Source organism: Pseudophryne corroboree, chromosome 2, assembly GCF_028390025.1.
Source record: "Pseudophryne corroboree isolate aPseCor3 chromosome 2, aPseCor3.hap2, whole genome shotgun sequence".
Lineage (NCBI taxonomy): Eukaryota > Metazoa > Chordata > Amphibia > Anura > Myobatrachidae > Pseudophryne > Pseudophryne corroboree.
In genome coordinates, this window is record NC_086445.1 from 418,512,703 (window position 1) to 418,533,676 (window position 20,974).

Consider the following 20,974-nt stretch of genomic DNA (forward strand, 5'->3'; position numbering starts at 1 on the left):
CAAGGGTACTATTTCCAATCGTAGTCCACGTGGATCATTAAGTATGAAAAAGTTCAAAAAAGAAAAAAAAATTAAAAACTTATGTCAACCTTTTGACCTTTCGACCTAGAATCTGTCGACCTAGAAACCCTGTTGAAATTCCAGCCCTGTCGACCTAGTGACTGTCGACCTGTAGTGGTCGACCTAAACATTGTTGACATAGACACTGTCGATCTTCAGACTGGATCCCACAAATCAGACCTTGATGAGGGAAATGTACCAGAGGTCATTCCTTAAGGCATACCTCCCAAGTTGTGAACACCTGTGATCACCGCTGCTCTGTTCTGCAAAGCAGCCGGTGATCACTAAATAGATGCTGTTCGCATGTGCACAACATCTAACAGTGCAGAGCATGAGTCGGGGGTTGCCCAGCTGTTCAAGGCGTACTGGGCTCACCCCCCAAATTACTATAACGAGGGTCATGAAGGGAGGCCCCACCCCAGCCCTCTAAGGCCCTGCACCTTTTATCTAAAGCCTCACCCCTTATTCGGATACGGGTGTGCCTTCTGCACGCCCTGTCCCCCAACTCTGTTCTCCCAACAGGGGGATAATTGAATAGCTCCATTGGTTGCCCATTAGGTTTGGGTGCCCACAAAACAATTTAATCACCCCTTTGTGTCTTTCTGCTCTCTCAGTGAGGATGTCTCTCAGCACTGTCAGTGTGTCTGTCCTGTGAGCCTGTATTCTAGCACTGTCTGTATTGTTATTCTGTCTCACAACATTCTTTGTTTCTTTCTGCTCTCTCAGTGAGTCTGTCTCTCAGCACTGTCACTGTGTGTGTCTGTCTGTCTGTCCTGTGAGCCTGCATTCTAGCACTGTCTGTGTGTCTGTATTGTTATTCTGTCTCACAACATTCTTTGTTTCTTTCTGCTCTCTCAGTGAGTTTATCTCTCAGCACTGTCAGTGTGTGTGTGTGTCTGTCTGTCTGTCTGTCTGTCCTGTGAGCCTGTATTCTAGCACTCTCTGTGTGTCTGTACTGTTATTCTGTCTCAAATTTTTGTTTCTTTCTGCTCTCTCAGTGAGTCACTTGCAGTGTGTCTGTCCCTCAGTCCTGACTGTGTTTCTATACTATCCTTGTTATTAGCTCCTTAACAACCTAGGATGCTTTGTGATGCAGAAAGACAGTAAACCACCAAGCATTGGTATGTGTGGTACTGACTTCAGCACGCATGTGAAGTCCTGACATAGGATTCATAATGTTGGGAGGTTGTAATATTTGTAAATTCTATTGGATTTCCCTTTTCTCTGAATTTTAGGGTGTGTGAACACATGAATACTGATAGCAACAAAGTACTTAGCGTGGTAAAAAATAAAGTCTTTAGCATTTACTATTTATCTCAACTATTTAATGAAGTGACTAATTAAGTTTTTATTGTCACTACATGCTATAGAACTAGGGCAATCTCGTACTAATTATATATTAGGATTTTGTATTCAGGTTTAAGGATATGTTTACCAGTCTGCTGATGTTCATCCGTTATAGATAGTCATGGAAGGTACAGTAATCTTATATCTAAATGTATTATTTTCTATTTGTAAGAATTATACAAATTCACTTTATTTCTGTTAGAGATTTTATTTTACACATGAAAATGTATCAGAAGTGCACAATACAGTATGCATCCATCCAAGAACATGCAATATACAGAGGCAAGCTGTGTCCAGAGACCAGGCCCACATGGCCAAGATAGTGGACATGGCACTGAGGGGGTTAACCCTCATGCTTCCACGTCATTTTTGAATGGGCCAATCACCGCTCAGGTGCCAGTTGTACATATGATAGCCATTGGCAAAGAGCAGGACTGCAGCTAGAAGCGCTTAGACCAAGGCTACAGCATAAGACTGGCCTCTGCATGATACTGGCACTAGTGACAAAATTATTGCATACACATATATGTATATATAATAAACTGCATTCAAATATATATATATATATATTGCTTTGAAGCACTGCAGCTTATCTGCAATGCATTGGTGTAGAAAGCAGGGTCTATTTAATAGTCTGTGACATGTTTAAATGTATTTATATTCAAGATGTGTTTGTATTTTAAAGGGAAAAATGTACTTATGTTATTTATTCGGCATTTGGTTTTAGAAGCCAACTTCTGTGACTGTGGGAATTGGGATGCTATTCACAATTTCCTAGCAGGACTTCTGATGAATGACAAGACCTTTTGATCAGTGCACCCCAGGTGATGTGCCTGGAGTTGCAGCTTCCTGGGGGAATGTGTTAGTAAATCGCGGGGGCGCGCATTTACCCGTGTTTTTCCCTAGTGGAAAAGGGTCCCCCTGCAAATTCCCGGATCAAGTAATCCGGGAATCCTACCCGGGTAGCTTGCCAGGCTGAACACATGTTCAACCCGGTAAGCTGTGTCAGTGGCGTCATGAGGAGGGTGCGGGGGGTGCGCCCCCACCCGGGTGTAACCCTTCAATGGGGTGACACCAAATAGAGCCCTGCACTCTCAGCTGCACCCTGATCCCATCCAAAGACCTGACAGAGACATGTCAGCAGCGACGTCCACACCTCCTCCTCCCCGGCACTAAGTGCTGCAGGCGCCAGGCTCAATAGGAGCTCACCCCGCGCTCCGCTGCTTTCTGCGCCTATCAACAGCTGACAGGCAGCGGCAAGCTAGGTGACAGCAGAGGACGGGGCACTGACTGTCAGCACGATCCCACTGGCCGGGTCTTCAGACTCTTCACTCCGAGTCCCCTCCCCTCAGAGGCGCGGCTCCCATCAGCGCTATGTGGGGCAAGGCGGAGGGCAGCTATTTACAAGCTGGCGAATGCTGGCATTGCTGAGGGGCAGGTACAGCTGAGAAGTGTGGGGGTTACAGTAAGTACAGTGTCACTGTGTACAGGGGCCACGCTGGTGCTGATGATCGCGGCTGCAGGCAGATGTCTGTAAGGAGGAAGCAGCCCAGGGCTGGGATCATCAGTGCCAGTGGCCCCCACTGGCAGCATTTTATCTTTACATCCAGGTTGTAGTTACCAGCATGGGGGTTGTGTGCCCCCCTCCCCCGCTCTCCAGTCACAGCAGCCTCACAGGGCATTCACTTCAACCTCTCCCGACTAGTTTAGTAGTTTCCTCTCTTCAGTATTTACTGCACTGCATGTTGCCCCGCCCCCAGGTCTCCTGCTGCTCCTCTGTTCTCCTTCTCCTGCTTCTTCTAGCTCCCACAAGTTTCCCAGGTATGCTTCATTCCCCTATATCCCCAGGTGTGCCTCTTTCCCCTGTATCCCCAGGTGTGCCTCTTTCCCCTACAGGGGAAAGAAGCACACATAGGGATACAGGGGAAAGAGGCACACCTGGGGGCCTCTTTCCCCTGTATCCCTATGTGTGCTTCTTTCCCCTGTATCCATGTGTGCCTCTTTCCCCTGTATCCCCAGGTGTGCCTCTTTCCCCTATATCCCCAGGTGTGCCTCTTTCCCCTTTATCCACATGTGTGCCTCTTTCCCCTGTATCCCTATGTGTGCTTCTTTCCCCTGTATCCATGTGTGCCTCTTTCTCCTGTATCCCCAAGGGTGCCTCTTTCCCCTATATCCCCAGGTGTGCCTCTTTCACCTGAATCCCCAGGTGTTCCCCTGTATCCCCAGGCGTGCCTCTTTCCCCTATATCCCCAGGCGTGCCTCTTTCCCCTGTATCCCCAGACGTGCCTCTTTCCCCTGTATCTCCATGTGTGCCTCTTTCCCCTGTATCCCCATGTGTGCCTCTTTCCCCTGTATCCCCAGGTGTGCCTCTTTCCCCTGTGTCCACATGTGTGCCTCTTTCCCCTGTATCCATGTGTGCCTCTTTCCCCTGTATCCCCAAGGGTGCCTTTTTCCCCTATATCCCCATGTGTGCCTCTTTCCCCTGTATCCCCATGTGTGCCTCTTTCCCCTGTATCCCCATGTGTGCCTCTTTCCCCTGTATCCCCATGTGTGCCTCCTTCCCCTGTATACCCATGTGTTACTCTTTCCCTATATCCCCATGTGTGCCTCTGCTCCTACTCACCCAAGTGAACCTTTCACCTATATCAGCTGTGTTTTTGTCACCCCTCCGTCTGTGCCTCTGCCCCTCAACCCTTCTATGCCTCATTCCCCTTTCCCATAAGTGCCTCGCTTACTTTCCTATATACTGTACAGTCTGTATATCTTTGGTATTTTCCCCATCTGTGTCTCTGATACGGCGAGGGTGCGATCGTAACTGCACTGCTCTATTTGCCTTACGATCGCACCCCCGCCAACTCAAAATCATATATCCCCGCCTGCAACAAGAAGACTCCGCCGCGGCTCAATTTTGATCGCTTCCCCCCCTCATCCTGCTGGAAGAGGAGGACTCCGCTGTGGCCGGGTCTGAACGTCATCACGCCGCCGGGACTCTAGGAGGGAGAAGTGTGAGGATGCTCTTGCGGCTTGCTATTCTCCTCACCCACGCCAGCCACATTCTGCACACTGCCGCCGCCCACATCCTCCGCTGCCCAGGGCCTTCAACTCTGCACCGCCGCCAACTACACCCCCTTCCACTGCTCATCTCAGGTACTCTTACCCTGCTTCCCTATGTCCCTGTCCCTCTCCCTCTCTCTGTCACTGTCCCTGCTGTCAATCTCCCTGGCCCTGAATTGTGGATCATACTGTGTGGCATATGTGAATTTTGTCTTCATCTACTGTATGTTGCGTAATGTGATTTTCGGCTCATTCTGTGTGCTATAATGTGAATTTCTGCTCATACCGTGTGCTATACTGTGATTTTCAGCTCATTCTGTGTGCAATAATGTGATTTTCAGCTCATTCTGTGTGCTATAATTTGAATTTCATGTCATACCGTGTGCTATAATTTGAATTTTGTGTCATACCGTGTGCTATAATGTGAATTTCGGCTCATTCAGTGTGCTATAATGGGAATTTCGGCTCATTCAGTGTGCTACAATGTGATTTTCGGCTCATTCTGTGTGCTATAATGTGATTTTCGGCTCATTCTGTGTGCTATAATGTGAATTTCTGCTCATACCGTGTGCTATACTGTGATTTTCAGCTCATTCTGTGTGCAATAATGTGATTTTCAGCTCATTCTGTGTGCTATAATTTGAATTTTGTGTCATACCGTGTGCTATAATGTGAATTTCGGCTCATTCAGTGTGCTATAATGGGAATTTCGGCTCATTCAGTGTGCTACAATGTGATTTTCGGCTCATTCTGTGTGCTATAATGTGATTTTCGGCTCATTCTGTGTGCTATAATGTGAATTTCGGCTCATTCTGTGTGGTATAACGTCACCCGGCTCCATAGCAGTGCATGCTAATATGGATGAGATTGTCCATATTGGCCTGCATGCATAAGTGACCCAGCACCAATGATGAACGAGTGCGGGGCTGCACATCATTCATCGCTGGTGCCTACATACTGAATGATATGAACTAATTCTCGTTCATTAATAAACGAGAACGTTCATATCGTGCAGTTATATCACCTATTGTGTAGGGCCCATTAGCTGTTTATGGACCTAATTCTGGTCGCATTTAATTTTAGCAATAATCGCAATCGAGCAATTTTTGCAAAAATATGCCACGGTAACTGTGCATGCAATCAAAGTGTGTTTGCATCCCTGAAGGATGCACTTTCATTGACAGCGGCGGGCAGTGCCGTAACTATGTGTGTGTCAGGTGTGTCTGGCACACAGCGCAGTCGCCCTGAGGACACAATGGCCCCCATTCCCTAAAGTCAGCAGCTTGTAATGAGTCAAATTGACTCATTACAAGCCGCTTGTGCCGGAGGAGGAGAGGAGCAGCAGCAGCGGGAGCAGCGGAGAAGAAAGAGGAGGTGGAGGGAAGGAGCCGCAGCAGCGCTATGTAATTGGTGGCAGCGCCGCTGCAGCTGTCCCTCTCATTCCACATAGGCTGGCCGCCGCTGCTGTGAATGCTGGGATGCGCTTCCCTCATCCCAGCACACACAGCAGCGGCGGCCAACCAATGCGGAAGGACAGGGACAGCTGCAGCGGTACTGCCAGCAATTACAGTGCACTGCTGCGGCTCCCTCCCTACTCCCCCTCCCTCCTCTTCCTTCTCTCCTGCACCTGGAGCTGCCAGCACCGAGGAGCCTGACTGACTGAGCCAGCAGAGAAATGGTAAGTATAATCTATTCTGTCTGCCGTAATGTGTAAAAAGGGGGATGCTGTCTGCCGTAATGTGTAAAAAGGGGGACGCTGTCTGCCATAATATGTAAAAAGGGGGACGCTGTCTGCCGTAATGTGTAAAAAGGGGCTCTACCTGGTGTAGTGGCGCTACTGTGCGGCGTAATTTGAATAATGGAGACTACTGTGCACCGTAATATGAATCGTTATTATTTTGTGGCCACACCCCTTCCCCATGAAGCCATGCCCCTATATTTTTTGCGTGCACCTACAGCGCGCCCTGCCCCTATTTTGCATACAGGTTGGCGCCAATGGCATATCTTGCACACAGCACTAAAATGTCTAGTTACGCCACTGGCGGCAGGCATTGGGGGCCGGCGTAGCTGTGAAAGGGGGTCAGAGCTTTTTGGGGGCGGCTACATGACATCACACGCGCCCACTGCAACCCAAAAATTGGCGGTGCATCGCCTGCATACGCAGCCTAGCTACGTCTGCAGGGGGTCATCCTGAGTTTCTGCTTCAGCGATGGGATCTCAGTTATTTTGCGATCGCATCGCTGGATGCCAATTAGCATGCTGGACGGACCCCAGCATGCTACAGAAACGATTGCAGATACTGCTTTTTAGCAGAATATGCAAACCAACCTGATTAGGGTCCTATGTCACTACTATTGCCATCGCATTCAGTGATATACAGGAATTCTGATTTACAAGTAAAACTAGTACAAAAACATTACTAAGGATGTGTGTGGTGTGATATGGGAGGAAGTCTATGGGGGGTGACACCATGAGCTACCACACCGGGTGACACCAACCCTAGTGACGCCTCTGAGCTGTGTAGTGTAAATGGGAGCCTTGTCAAGGCGACACGGCTCCCGTTCACAGTGTATGGAAAAGCGGCACTGGGAGATCAGTGATCTCCCAGCGCCGCCCCTGCCGCATCACTAGCAGCGTCACCAAACCGGCAATATGCCGGGTTGGTTTGCGCTGTGAAAAGGGGGCTGTAGCACGGGTTGCAGCCATGTCAGGTGACACGGCAGCGACCCGTGCTACACAGTGGAAAAGGGGTATAAATGGAGACTTCTTTGTGTATCTATGTAAAGTGTCAAGAAGGTTTGAAATGGATGATTTCCTGTAAAGAGATATGCAAGGAAGGATGAAAATCATTTATTCGTTTAGGAAGTCAAAAGTTGCATAAACTATATAGATACTTTGAATCTGTGTGATAAATATATTAAATGAGAATTGTAAATTGCTAGTTCCTGTGTAGTGTGAAGTGTATTGTGTCTTCTGACTATGTATATGAAGGGCATGTGAGCCCTGAGAGAGAGAGAGAGAGAGAGAGAGAGAGAGAGAGATCTTCTGAGAAAATTTGGTGGAAGGTTCAACTGCTGTAACATCTTGATGGGTTGATGGAGTGAGGATATCCCAGTAAATGGAAAAAAGGGAGATATTGAAGATCCATTGAAGTAGAGTCTCCCTTACACATACACCAAAGAGATCCTTCCTCAGGGTGTATTGAGGTTCTCTGCATTGGATCTACAATATCTCCCTTTTTTTCCATCTACTGGGATATCCTCACTACATCAACCCGGGATTTGATGAGGTGACATTATATTGTATTGGTTCCTTTGCATTGCTGATTGCCTTTAATTTTAAGGTGGACACTTCCCTATCATTTTCAATTTGTGTATTTTTATACTATTTTTCAAACACAGTTTTTAAAGAGAAATCTTTTTTTTTTTTTTTTACCATTGGTGGATACATTGCTGCAACTACATATCTATATGTTTGGAGGAGTATCAGGGAAAGATCACCCCAAGATTAAAAGATACTTTTCAGTGAATGTTTATACCTGGTCCCAGGTAAGTGTTAACCTTGTAGGGGGATCCATAGAAAGTGAATGCCAATGCATTTTATATCCATTCCAAGTGGTGAAATAACAAAGAAACTTTTATAGGAACACATCTCACCGTTATATGGTGAGTGGTAAAAATTAAAAAAAACTCCCCAGTGGTATCACTTGAATATTGGTGTATATAATGTCATCTTCCATTTTCTCTTGTTCTTGAGAGAATCTGATACAGGGATGGAGGAGATCTTTAAAGAACACATTTTTACTCCATTTGTGAAGACTGCGCTTATTGGACCACTCATTTCTTTTATTGTCTTTGTGTGGAGGTATGGTGACCTTGAGTGTGGACATAGCTGCAGTCTTTGGGGCGCAAGACTACTTTGACTTTTTTTTTATGGGAAAAGCCATTCTATTTGTTATAAGAAGGGATTCATTTTTAAAGGAATTTTCTTTTAAAAACAAATGTCACTAATTGTTAACACTTATCTGAGTTCACAATGTTATATTTTGTAAAGCAATCTCCCAAGGCCATAACTACTGTACTATAAGTGCAGTGGGTGCCCCTCTTCCTTATCTATCCCATGTTTTATGTGAGTTTTCTGCCACTGGGTGGTAAATGGGCCCTTACAAATGTTGCTATGGGGCACATAAATGTCTAATTAAATCCCTGTACCCAAAATACTTTTACATTTACCAACAGGCATCTGTGACTGCCTAAGATCTATGTAAGCTTTCCATCTGTTGCCTTAGACAACAAGTAATCCAGTATAGATAGCTGTGCATTATTATAATCTTTTATTTAGAAAGTATATTTTTCAGCCGGGTTCTGTATGAAACAACGCTGGACGGAATGCCGGAGGTCACAATACCGACGCTGACATCCAAATCTGTGAATTCCCAACAGGGGTGAGGTAAGACTGTTCCCCTCTCTCTCCCTTAATCCTAAACCTCCTTTCCCGCAGCCTTACCCTAACCTCCCCCCTTAGTGCCTAAACCCAACCTACACCCCTGGTGGCGAATTACTCTGTCAGGCTCCTGACCCTGTTGGGATTCCAGCATCTGTATTTTGCCAGGATCCCTTTCAGCCATCATCTCCACCGCATCCCTTTCAGCCTGCACATTGAAGGAATCACGATACAAAGAAATTACTAGTTACAATGACCATGTACGTACATGTATGAGTGTTAACTCTACCTTTATATCATAACTGATACCAAGGAACTCAATCTGTCACCTTCAATTTCTTTATGAACTTTCTGCTTTAAGTCCCTGATGTCAGGAGAATGGTGTAACTGAGGAGTGATTCAAAACAGTGATTTACACTGTCAGGTTGAAGCCCTTGACATTAGGGTTTGCAAGCCATTGTATCGGGACACTTGAAAAGTAAAGCAGGTAGTTGGTGCAGGAAATGAAATTTATAAACAGGTAATAGGGTTTATGGCGTAACATAGTAAAATAAAATACATGTGTGGACTCATCTGACTCCTTTTAGCATCATAGCCTTGGCTATGGTATTCTGATGCACTCTTGTGCAGCTACCAGAATGAAAACTGCATAAATAATTTTGACACTACTCACATATATCTTCTGCCATCACTAATACCAAACATTTAGTCACAATGACTAAATGCAAGTGTAACTTTTTGGGTGTAACTTTTTGGGGGGAATATAATTGGGTTTGAGAATCAGAAAGTGAGAAATTTTGTGAGAGTTCTACTGTTTTTTTAAAGCAGCAATCATTTACATAAGGTTAATTCCATGCCAGTTCACCCAGGCATGACACCCACCGATTCAGATTTTCATGAAACTTTGTACACTTGATACTACCACAGAGCTACTAAACCATTGTCAACTTTTTCTGCTCTATGTCTCATAGTTTTTGAGATATTGACCTTCTGATTACTTCCTCCCACTCCGATCTTCAAGATTTTTCACGTGCTGCTCCCTTTCTCTGGAATTCTTTACCTCTCCCCCTCAGACTCTCCACCTCTCTGTAAACCTTCAAACGGGCTCTTAAGACCCACTTCTTTACCAAACCCAGCCAAATCTCATCCTAACCCTCTGTTCCACACTTTCTATGTACCCCATCTGTGTCACCCCTGTCTGTCTACCCCTCCCCTTACAATGTAAGCTCTCATGAGTAGGGCCCTCTTCCCTCATGTGCTTATCCTTTTCTTACTTTAATAATCCTCAACTGCCCAAATCCCGCAGTTTTTTGGCCACCTTGGAACTTATCTCTATGTCGTTTACTGGTGTAGTTATGCTTAGTTACTCTGTACTTGTCCTATATTGTCTTCAACTGTAAGTCACTGTTTTCCTGTTTTGATTATGTGCATATGTACTCTGTAATTGGGCGCTGCGGAACCCTTGTGGTACCATATAAATAATGGATAATAATAATATAGGGGGTCAAAGTTTTGAAAAATTGCTGGGAAATGTCACTCCTGATGCTCCATTTTTTCTGAGGAGTATCTTGAAAAAAAATCAAATTTCAGTGCCTGATCCACGTATCACTTTAAAGTTTTGACCCTGTATCATTTGAAATATGGAGATTCTGGAAAAAAAATGTCTTAGGAATTTTGCTTAACTCTGAGAGTTCATTATAGTGGAAAAAAAAGTGGGTTCAATTAGCATTATCAACCTAAGGCAGATGAGTTATCGTGTCCCTTTTTTGTTTAAATTGAACCTTAAAATATACTTTAGAAGGCTATGAAAGAAAAATAATTGGATTTTGATTGCCTGTATGAGGATTTTAATATTTAATTATAATTCTCAAATTAGAAATGAAAATTACTGTTGGGTATAACTTTGCCCTCCAGGGGAGTATTTTCATTTGTATATTTCTATGTGTATGTGCAAATTTCCAATTACACATAGGGCAGTATTCAATTAGCTGCGACAATATGAAAAAATTTGATTGTATTGCAAATTGTGAAAGACCCCTATTCAATTAGCCGCAGTAATTTATCATCAATAATTTAAATTACTCTGAGCAGGTGCAAAGTTGGAAAATCTCTATTTCAAGGCAAATGTGTCGGGATTTGGCTCAGGAGCCCTGGTACACAGCCCCCCCAATGACGTAGTAGTGATGTGCACCGGACATTTTTCGGGTTTTGGTTTTGGATTCGGTTCCGCGGCCGTGTTTTGGATTCGGGCACGTTTTGGCAAAACCTCCCTGAAAATTTTTTGTCGGATTCGGGTGTGTTTTGGATTCGGGTGTTTTTTTTACAAAAAACCCTCAAAAACAGCTTAAATCATAGAATTTGGGGGTCATTTTGATCCCATAGTATTATTAACCTCAATAACCATAATTTCCACTCATTTCCTGTCTATTCTGAACACCTCACACCTCACAATATTATTTTTGGTCCTAAAATTTGCACCGAGGTTGCTGGATGGCTAAGCTAAGCGACCCAAGTGGCCGACACAAACACCTGGCCCATCTAGGAGTGGCACTGCAGTGTCAGACAGGATGGCAGATTTAAAAAATAGTCCCGAAAAAGCACATGATGCAAAGAAAAAAAGAGGTGCAATGAGGTAGCTGTGTGACTAAGCTAAGCGACACAAGTGGCCGACACAAACACCTGGCCCATCTAGGAGTGGCACTGCAGTTTTCTAGCGAGAGGATGAGTGCTTCCATCCTCATGTGAACCTGAACCACTAGCCATGAACATAGGCCAGGGCCTCAGCTGTTCCTTGCCACTCCGTATCGTAAATGGCATATTGGCAAGTTTATGCTTCTCATCAGACGCTTTTAATTTTGATTTTTGGGTAATTTTACTGAACTTTTGTAGTATACTTGACGACACCGAGGTAGAGCAGTGGACTACTGTACCGTACTGCTATATATATATATACTGGTGGTCACAGCAACATTCTGCACTGTCCCCTCCTACTATATACTGCGCACAACTAAAATGCAGCACAAGTATGGATGCATAGTATACTTGACGACACAGAGGTAGAGCAGTGGACTACTGTACCGTACTGCTATATATATATACTGGTGGTCACAGCAACATTCTGCACTGTCCCCTCCTACTATATACTGCGCACAACTAAAATGCAGCACAGGGATGGAATGGATGCATAGTATACTTGATGGCACAGAGGTAGAGCAGTGGACTACTGTACCGTACTGATATATATATACTGGTGGTCACAGCAACATTCTGCACTGTCCTCTCCTACTATATACTGCGCACAACTAAAATGCAGCACAGGTATGGATGGATAGTATACTTGACGACACAGAGATAGAGCAGTGGACTACTGTACCATACTGCTATATATATACTGGTGGTCAGCAAAATTCTGCACTGTCCTCCTACTATATACTACAATGCAGCACAGATATGGAGCGTTTTTCAGGCAGAGAACGTAGATATTTTCAGCACACTGAGCACAGATAATTGCAAGCACACTGAGCACAGATATTTGCAGCACACTGAGCACAGATATTTGCAGCACACTGAACACAGAAACTGAGAGAACGCTGCACGTCCCCTCGCTATCATCTCCAATGCACGAGTGAAAATGTCGGCGACGCGCGGCTTCTTATATAGAATACGAATCTCGCGAGAATCTGACAGCGGGATGATGACGTTCGGGCGCGCTCGGGTTAACCGAGCAAGGCGGGAGGATCTGAGGCTGCCTCGGAACCGTGTAAAATAGGTGAAGTTCGGGGGGGTTCAGATCCCGAGGAATCGAACCCGCTCATCACTACTAAGTAGGCACTTTGAATTATTTTTAACTGGCCAATAATGTCATTTTTGGGGTGAAAAAGTGCAAAGCAATAGTATTTGGGGTTCAAGGTATGGGACAGGTATATTGGAGAGCTTTATGAGTGGGACAAAAAATTTTAGGCTTGCAGGTGGGAGTAGTCAGACTTTTTCCACTTTTTTTTCAAGTCTCCTAAAATGACCCAAATATATACTTATACCCATTTTTATGTACCCCTAATCGAATGAGAGCACTTATTTTGCTGGAAAAAAAATCCATTTGACACAATGTAATACCCCAAATCTATTTAATATGACCTCTAATACACTTCTGTACTGTTATCCTATGTTAATTTGGCATTTTTTGGGGTACAGGCTGATTTCCCCATTTTCACAGCAAGAATTTAGAATTTGAACCTATTCAAAATCGTAAAAACAGGATTTGCGCAAAAGTTCTTGCAGTGAAAGTGGGGAAATCAGCCTGATTCAACCCTAAAAATGGGTATAAGTATATGTGTGGGTCATTTTAGGAGAATTGGAAAAAAAATGGAAATAGACTGACTACTCCCACCTGCAAGCCTAAAACAATTTGTCCCACTCATAAAGCACCCCGATATACCTGACGCACACCTTGAACCCCAGATTCCATCACTTTGCACTTTTTCACCCCAAAAATTACATTATTGGCCAGTTAAAAATAATTAAAAGTACCTACTTATTTGGGTTGTGTACCGGGTCTTCTGAGCCAAATCGCGAAATTTTTACCTTGAAATGGAGATTTTCCCCAACTTTGCACCTGCTCAGAGTAGGAGAAGTGAAATTCACGGTTAAATTATCGATGATAAATTATTGCGACTAATTGAATAGAGGTCTTTCATGATTTGCCGTAAATTCACAGTTTTTCATGCAAAAAATAGGTTATCGCAGCTAATTGAATGCTCCCCTATGTGTAATTAGTAATCTACACATAGAAATATAAAAATAAAAATACTCCCTTAGCGGGCAAAATTATACCCAATAGTAATTTACATTTTTAAAGTGAGAATTATAATTAAACATTAAAATACTCATACAAGCAATCAAAATCCAATTATCTTTCTTTCATAGCCTTTTAAAGTATACTTTAAGGTTCAATTTAAACAAAAAAGGGACATGATAACTCATCTGCCTTAGGTTGATATTGCTAATTTAACCAACTTTTTTTTGCACCAAAAAATTATTAAGTATGACGTAAAGGAATGTATAATGAACTCTTGGAGTTAAGCATGATTGCTAAAACATTTTTTTTTCCAGAATCTCCATATTTCAATTGACAAAGGGTCAAAATTTCAAGGTTATACGTTGATTGGGCACTAAGATGTGATTTTTTCCCAGATACACCGCAGAAAAAATGGAGCATCAGGCATGGCATTTCCCAGCAATTTTTCAAAACTTTGACCCCCTATATCTCAAAAACTATGAGGCCTAGAGCAGAGAAATTTGACATGAGTTAGTAGCTCTGTGGTAGTATCAAAGAATCATGAAAATACTAGTCAGTGGGTGTCATGCCTGGGTGAACTGGCATGGAATGACCCATAAAAAAACAGGTTGATTTTGCAATGTAAATAATTGCCACTTTAAAAAAAAAAGCAGGAGAACTCTCACAAAATTTCTCAATTTCTGATTCTCACACCCGATTACATTTCCCCCATATTTAACTTTTTCACATTTTTGATTAATGCTTTATACCATAGAAGATACTTGCCTAAACTTTCCATGACTTTTGTAAGGGTTTTGAACCAACAATGTGATCTTTTCTAACTCATAGCATGGAGATTCCTGCTTTAACTGGACCTATAAAATGAATGATAAACAAGGTCATACAAAAGCCTTCATACATTATTACAGCACTATAACACATTTCATGTACAGGTGTTGGCATACTGGCTTCTTTCGATTACTTTCTGTTAACCTTTAATTCTCCGCAGAATGTGAGAGATGTATAATTTAACAAAGTGCAGAGATTTTCAGGTTATTGCTCTACTATGAATAGAAGCTATTTCTAAATGTGAAATGTCATGCAGTTCCCCATTCTTATTTCCTGTTACTCACAGAGGAAGGGCATCCAAATAACAACTGTCAGGATACTGACCTGAAAATGGTTAATCAATGACAAATAATGATTGCAACTTCCTCTAGTCCTCAGACTCAAGTGGCCTTTTTACCGTCTACAGCAGATCTTAGATGATTGTATTATGAAATGTAATTATGATTATAACATTCTTTGCTTTACCTTATATTCATCGCACACCTATTTTTTGGGGTTAGGATAACCAAATCAGAAATATAAAACAAGAACACATATTACAATACTACTTTTTATAAATGCACTAAATGTAAATACACCTATTAGTATTCATTCACCAGTATGCAAGTGTCACATGGGTGCATAGTATATATGGATTCCGAGAATCATATTATTTTTAAGTATTGGCACATAGGGTGACATGGTGTAAAATCACTGTGAATGGTTGCCAAATACAATATATGGAATGCAGTGAGGCAGACATAGTAAGGTGCATGTACATAATTACTATACTGCCCTAAAGCCCCCTCACACCTGAAAGACCATCGGGCCGACGTGCCCAATATCGATATATTGGATCGATATATCATTAGTGAAAGTGCAAGTTGTATGCTAAATCCTGTAATCTTATGTGCTGCACATAAGATTAGGCGATCTGGGTAGCGCTGATTCACAGGTCATACTGTACAATAGATCGTTAGGTTCTTTTCCTGAACTAACGATCTATCGTACTCCTGGAGCTGCCTGGGAGCTGCCGGGAGAGCTGCGGGGGAAATCAAAAGGATGCTGAACATCCTATTGTATGGCCACCATTAGGCCTCATATACACAGTTAATAATGTCAAGATTTAAAGCATGGTTTTAAAGTTTATTAAACAATATTTGATGCTGATAATAAAAAAGCAAAGCACAGTAAATAAACAGGCCTGTAAACACAAACTGTCTGATAACACGTGCTTTGTGTCAATTAAAGCCTTGCTTGCAGTTTGTAGACAAGTTAACGCCCATCAAAATACAATGGTATTCAATTAAATACATAGAACACGATGTTGCATGGAAGTTGAGAAACAAGACCTGTACATGATGTTGTCTACACTTTTACCTATGCTGTTTTCCGTCTTTTGAGTGTACTAGCTCTAATTCTTTCACTAGGATGTCTCACAGCATCAATGCATCTACAAGAAATGTATTGTACATTTAGAATATAAAACAATATATATACACTGCTCAAAAAAAATAAAGAAAACACATAAACAACACATCCTAGATCTGAATTCATGAAATATTCTTATTGAATACTTTGTTCTTACATAGTTGAATGTGCTGACAATAAAATCACACAAAAATTATCAATGGAAATCAAATTTATTAACCCATGGAGGTCTGGATTTGGAGTCACACTCAAAATTAAAGTGGAAAAACACACTACAGGCTGATCCAACTTTGATGTAATGTCCTTAAAACAAGTCAAAATGAGGCTCAGTAGTGTGTGTGGCCTCCACATGCCTGTATGACCTCCCTACAACCCACACAAGTGGCTCAGGTAGTGCAGATCATCCAGGATGGCACATCAATGCGAGCTGTGGCAAGAAGGTTTGCTCTGTCTATCAGCGTAGTGTTCAGAGCATGGAGGCGGTACCAGGAGACAGGCCAGGACATCAGGAGACGTGGAGGAGGAGGAGGCCGTAGGAGGGCAACAACCCAGCAGCAGGACCGCTACCTCCGCCTTTGTGCAAGGAGGAACAGGAGGAGCACTGCCAGAGCCCTGCAAAATAACCTCCAGCAAGCCACAAATGTGCATGTGTCTACTCAAATGATCAAAAACAGACTCCATGAGGGTGGTATGAGGGCCTGACGTCCACAGGTGGGGGTTGTGCTTACAGCCCAACACCGTGCAGGACGTTTGGTATTTGCCAGAGAACACCAAGATTGGCAAATTCGCCACTTGCGCCCTGTGCTCTTCAGATGAAAGCAGGTTCTCACTGAGCACATGTGACAGACGTGACAGAGTCTGGAGATGCCAAGGAGAACGTTCTGCTGCCTGCAACATCCTCCAGCATGACCAGTTTGGCAGTGGGTCAGTAATGGTGTGGGGTGGCATTTCTTTGGGGGGGCGCACAGCCCTCCATGTGCTCGCCAGAGGTAGCCTGACTGCCATTAGGTACATAGATGAGATCCTCATACCCCTTGTGAGATCATATGCTGGTGCGGTTGGCCCTGGGTTCCTCCTAATGCAAGACAATGCTAGACCTCATGTGGCTGGAGTGTGTCAGCAGTTCCTGCAAGACGAAGGCATTGGTGCTATGGACTGGCCCGCCTGTTCCCCAGACCTGAATCCAATTGAGCACATCTGGGACATCATGTCTCGCTCCATCCACCAACGCCACGTTGCACCACAGACTGTCCAGGAGTTGGCGGATGCTTTAGTCCAGGTCTGGGAGGAGATCCCTCAGGAGACCATCCGCCACCTCATCAGGAGCATGCCCAGGCATTGTATGGAGGTCATACAGGCACGTGGAGGCCACACACACTACTGAGCCTCATTTTGACTTGTTTTAAGGACATTACATCAAAGTTGGATCAGCCTGTAGTGTGTTTTTCCACTTTAATTTTGAGTGTGACTCCAAATCCAGACCTCCATGGGTTAATAAATTTGATTTCCATTGATAATTTTTGTGTGATTTTGTTGTCAGCACATTCAACTATGTAAAGAACAAAGTATTTCATAATAATATTGCATTCGTTCAGATCTAGGATGTGTTATTTTAGTGTTCCCTTTATTTTTTTGAGCAGTGTATATATATATATATATATATATATATATATATATTTATGGGATATGTAGTAAAACAAACTACCAAATATGTTGTGTCATTTATTTCAGTAATTAAACTTAAGAGGTGAAACTAATATATAGACTCATTACATGCAACATGAGATATTTCAAGCCTTTGTTTTAATTTTGATGATTGTGGACTACAGTTTAAGAAAACCCCCAAATGCAAAATCTCATAAAATTAGAATATTACATAAAATCAATAAAAAAAGAATTTTAAATACAGAAATGTCGGCCTTCTGAAAAGTATAATCATGCATATGTACTCAGTACTTGTTTTAGGCCCCTTTTACATGATATTCTGCCTCAATGCGGCGTGGCAAGGATTCTATCAGCCTGTGGCACTACTGAGGTGTTATGGAAGAACAGGATGATTCAATAGCGGCCTTCAGCTCTTCTGCATTGTTCGGTCTCATGTCTCTCATCTTTCTCTTGGCAATCTCTTTTTTCTTTAGCCCAGGTACGATGCTTCTGAAGTTTTTTGTTGTTCAGGAGCAGATTGACAAGAGGAATACGACATTTGAAGCCCATGTCCAGGATTCGTCTGTGTGTGGTGGCTCTTGATGCACTAACTCCAGCCTCAGTCCTCTCCTTGTGATGCTCCCCCACACTTTTGAATGGCCTTCTTCTGACAAGAAAAAAAGAACTGGTCTGTTGCTAAGTGGTCCAAAGCCCTCTTTTCTGATGAGAGCAAATTTTGCATCTCATTTGGAAACCAAGGTCCCAGAGTATGGAGGAAGAATGGAGAGGCACACAATCCAAGATACTTGAAGTCCAGTCTGAAGTTTCCACAGTCTGTGTTGATTTGGGGAACCATGTCATCTGCTAGTGTTGGTCCACTGTGCTTTATTAAGTCCAGAGTCAATGCAGCCATCCACCAGGTCATTTTAGAGCACCTCATGCTTCCTTCAGCAGACAAGCTTTATGGAGATACTTTTTCCAGCAGGACTAGGCACCTGCCCACACTGCCAAACGTACCAAAACCTGATTCAATGACCGTTGGATTACTTTGCTGACCTGAACCCCATAGAGAATCTATGTGGCATTGCCAAGATAAAAATAAGAGACATGAGACCGAACAATGCAGAAGAGCTGAAGGCCGCTATTGAAGCATCCTGGTCTTCCATAACACCTCAGCAGTGCCACAGGCTGATAGAACCTATGCCACGCCGCATTGAGGCAGTATATCATGCAAAGGGGCTCAAACCAAGTACTGAGTACATATGCATGATTATACTTTTCAGAGGGCCGACATTTCTGTATTTAAAATCTTTTTTTATTGATTGTATGTAATATTCACATTTTCTGAGATTTTGGATTTGTGGTTATCTTAAGCTGTAAGCCACAATCATCAAAATTATAACAATAAAAGGCTTGAAATATCTCACTTTGCATGTAATTAATATATTACGTTCACCTTTTAAGTTGAATTACTGAAATACTGTAAATGAACTTTTGCATGATATTCCAATTTTCTGAGTTTCACCTGTACAGTAGCTCTGTACCAAATGTTTCTATCGTTCACATGACAGTTTCTAGCCGGATCATTTACAAATATATGCTCCATTCCAAGTCACAAGGAGAACAATTAAGAAAATGTTTCTAATAAAGTAGAAAGTGATTTTGCAAAAAAAAAAAAAGCCTTTTGTCTAATTTTCTATAATGTTTGTAACGTGGCTGTATATTTCTAATAATGTAATGTAATTTATTTATCTTACAGGGGCATGTACTAAGCAGTGATAAAAGTGGAGAAGTGAGTCAGTGGAGAAGTTGCCCATGGCAACCAATCAGCTGCTCTGTATACTTTTATAGTATGCAAATTATAAATGTTATGTCAATGCTGATTGGTTGCCATAGGCAACTTCTCTACTGGCTCACTTCTCCAGTTTTATCGCTGCTTAGTACATCTCCCCCTTAGTTCATTAAATATAGTTGTGTATGTACTGTAAACAGCAATACTTACGGTGGGCACTATATCAGTAAGTCTTGATTGAATAGAGAAAGCCATTGTGGTTCCGCCTATCCCAGAGACATTATTTGAAACCAATAACAAGGTTGCTTCAGCAGTGTGCAATAAACGGCTCCTATAGTCCACAATAAGATCCGCTTTGCTTCTGTAAGAAAATGTTAAAAGAAGATTTGATGACATGTATATGTGGTCAATCAAATATATTCAATAAATATCCATATATATTTGTCACAACTGAGGGCTGGAGACTGTGACTGGGAGCCTCAGTTGTAGGGGCTGACGGGTACTTGAATTTCGGAGGAGCTATGTGACTCCTGGACATGCGTAATGACAGCAGCAATGAATGCCCGAGGGTGTGACCACGACAACTGGGAATGCCTTAAGTGCTTTTATTAAATAAAAAGTCAAATAACATGCAAACGAATAATAGAAAGTCACACTAATTAGGTGCACAATTGGTAAAGACCAGTAACCTGGAATATGGAGGAAAGTCCTGTAAACAATAAATGAAGCTGGGGTTCGCTGGAAGATGGGAAATGAAGCTGGAGTGCGCTGGTAACTGGGGAATGAAGGATGGTTGCTGAAAAGCCAAAGTTCAAACACAGGAATCAAAGGAGACTGTAGAGGGTTAAACACTGGAGAGTCGGGTTACACTGCAGAGTGTAATCACCAGGGAAGTAAGGCTGAACTGCAGAATGGAATTGCAGGAGAAAGTCTGTAGTGAAGCTTGCAGGCTGGAATCACTGATGACAATGGAAGCACTGACAATCTTTTGGGAGCTGGGACAGGATATTTATACCTGCTGCATAGCAAGGATTGGTCTGGCAATTATGACAAGGCTCCAGCACCGTGGATAGGAGGAATAATGTCATGTGACTGGAGTCTAACATGGCTGCACCCATGAACAAACAAAGAAGGGGAATTAAGTACTATAGGAAAGGTGTAACACTGGCGATGTAGGCCGCAGTAGCAGAATAACATGCGCCCAGCGGCGCGCGGCGGTCAGCGAGACAGGAGTGGCAGCAGAGGCCCATGGAGGACGTACATCCAGAAGGGAAATGGTGTCTCAGTATCCGGATCGTGACAATATTTATGGGAATACATATGTTTTACCGGCAGATGGAATGCCGACTGTTAGTATACCGATAGTGGCATCCCGTCATTCGAAATCCCGACAGTGAGTCCTCTTGCGGGCTCGCTGCACTCGCCACAGGTTATATTCCCACTTGGTTGGTGAAATCACCAACCGAGTAGGAATAACCTGCGGTGTTCGGGATTCCATTCATCTTTATTACAACCGCTTTCAGGATTCTGGCATCAGTCTCCTGATCGCCGGGATCCCGACAGCCGGATTTTAACTGTATCCCTATTAATGCATCTTGTAC

The 20,974-nt window shown here is 43.1% G+C and overlaps 1 protein-coding gene across 6 annotated transcripts in view; it reads right to left on the minus strand.

Annotated features, from left to right (window-relative positions):
• CFAP47 (cilia and flagella associated protein 47) overlaps positions 1-20,974 on the minus strand; it is a 1,065,013-nt gene that overhangs the window by 604,115 nt on the left and 439,924 nt on the right. For all 6 annotated transcript variants that reach the window (XM_063953487.1, XM_063953488.1, XM_063953489.1 and 3 more), the window contains 2 exons: positions 19,584-19,734; positions 14,465-14,553 (listed from right to left, as the gene is read on the minus strand). In XM_063953487.1, coding sequence (XP_063809557.1) covers positions 14,465-14,553; positions 19,584-19,734 — 240 coding nt within the window. The remainder of the gene's footprint in view (positions 1-14,464; positions 14,554-19,583; positions 19,735-20,974) is intronic.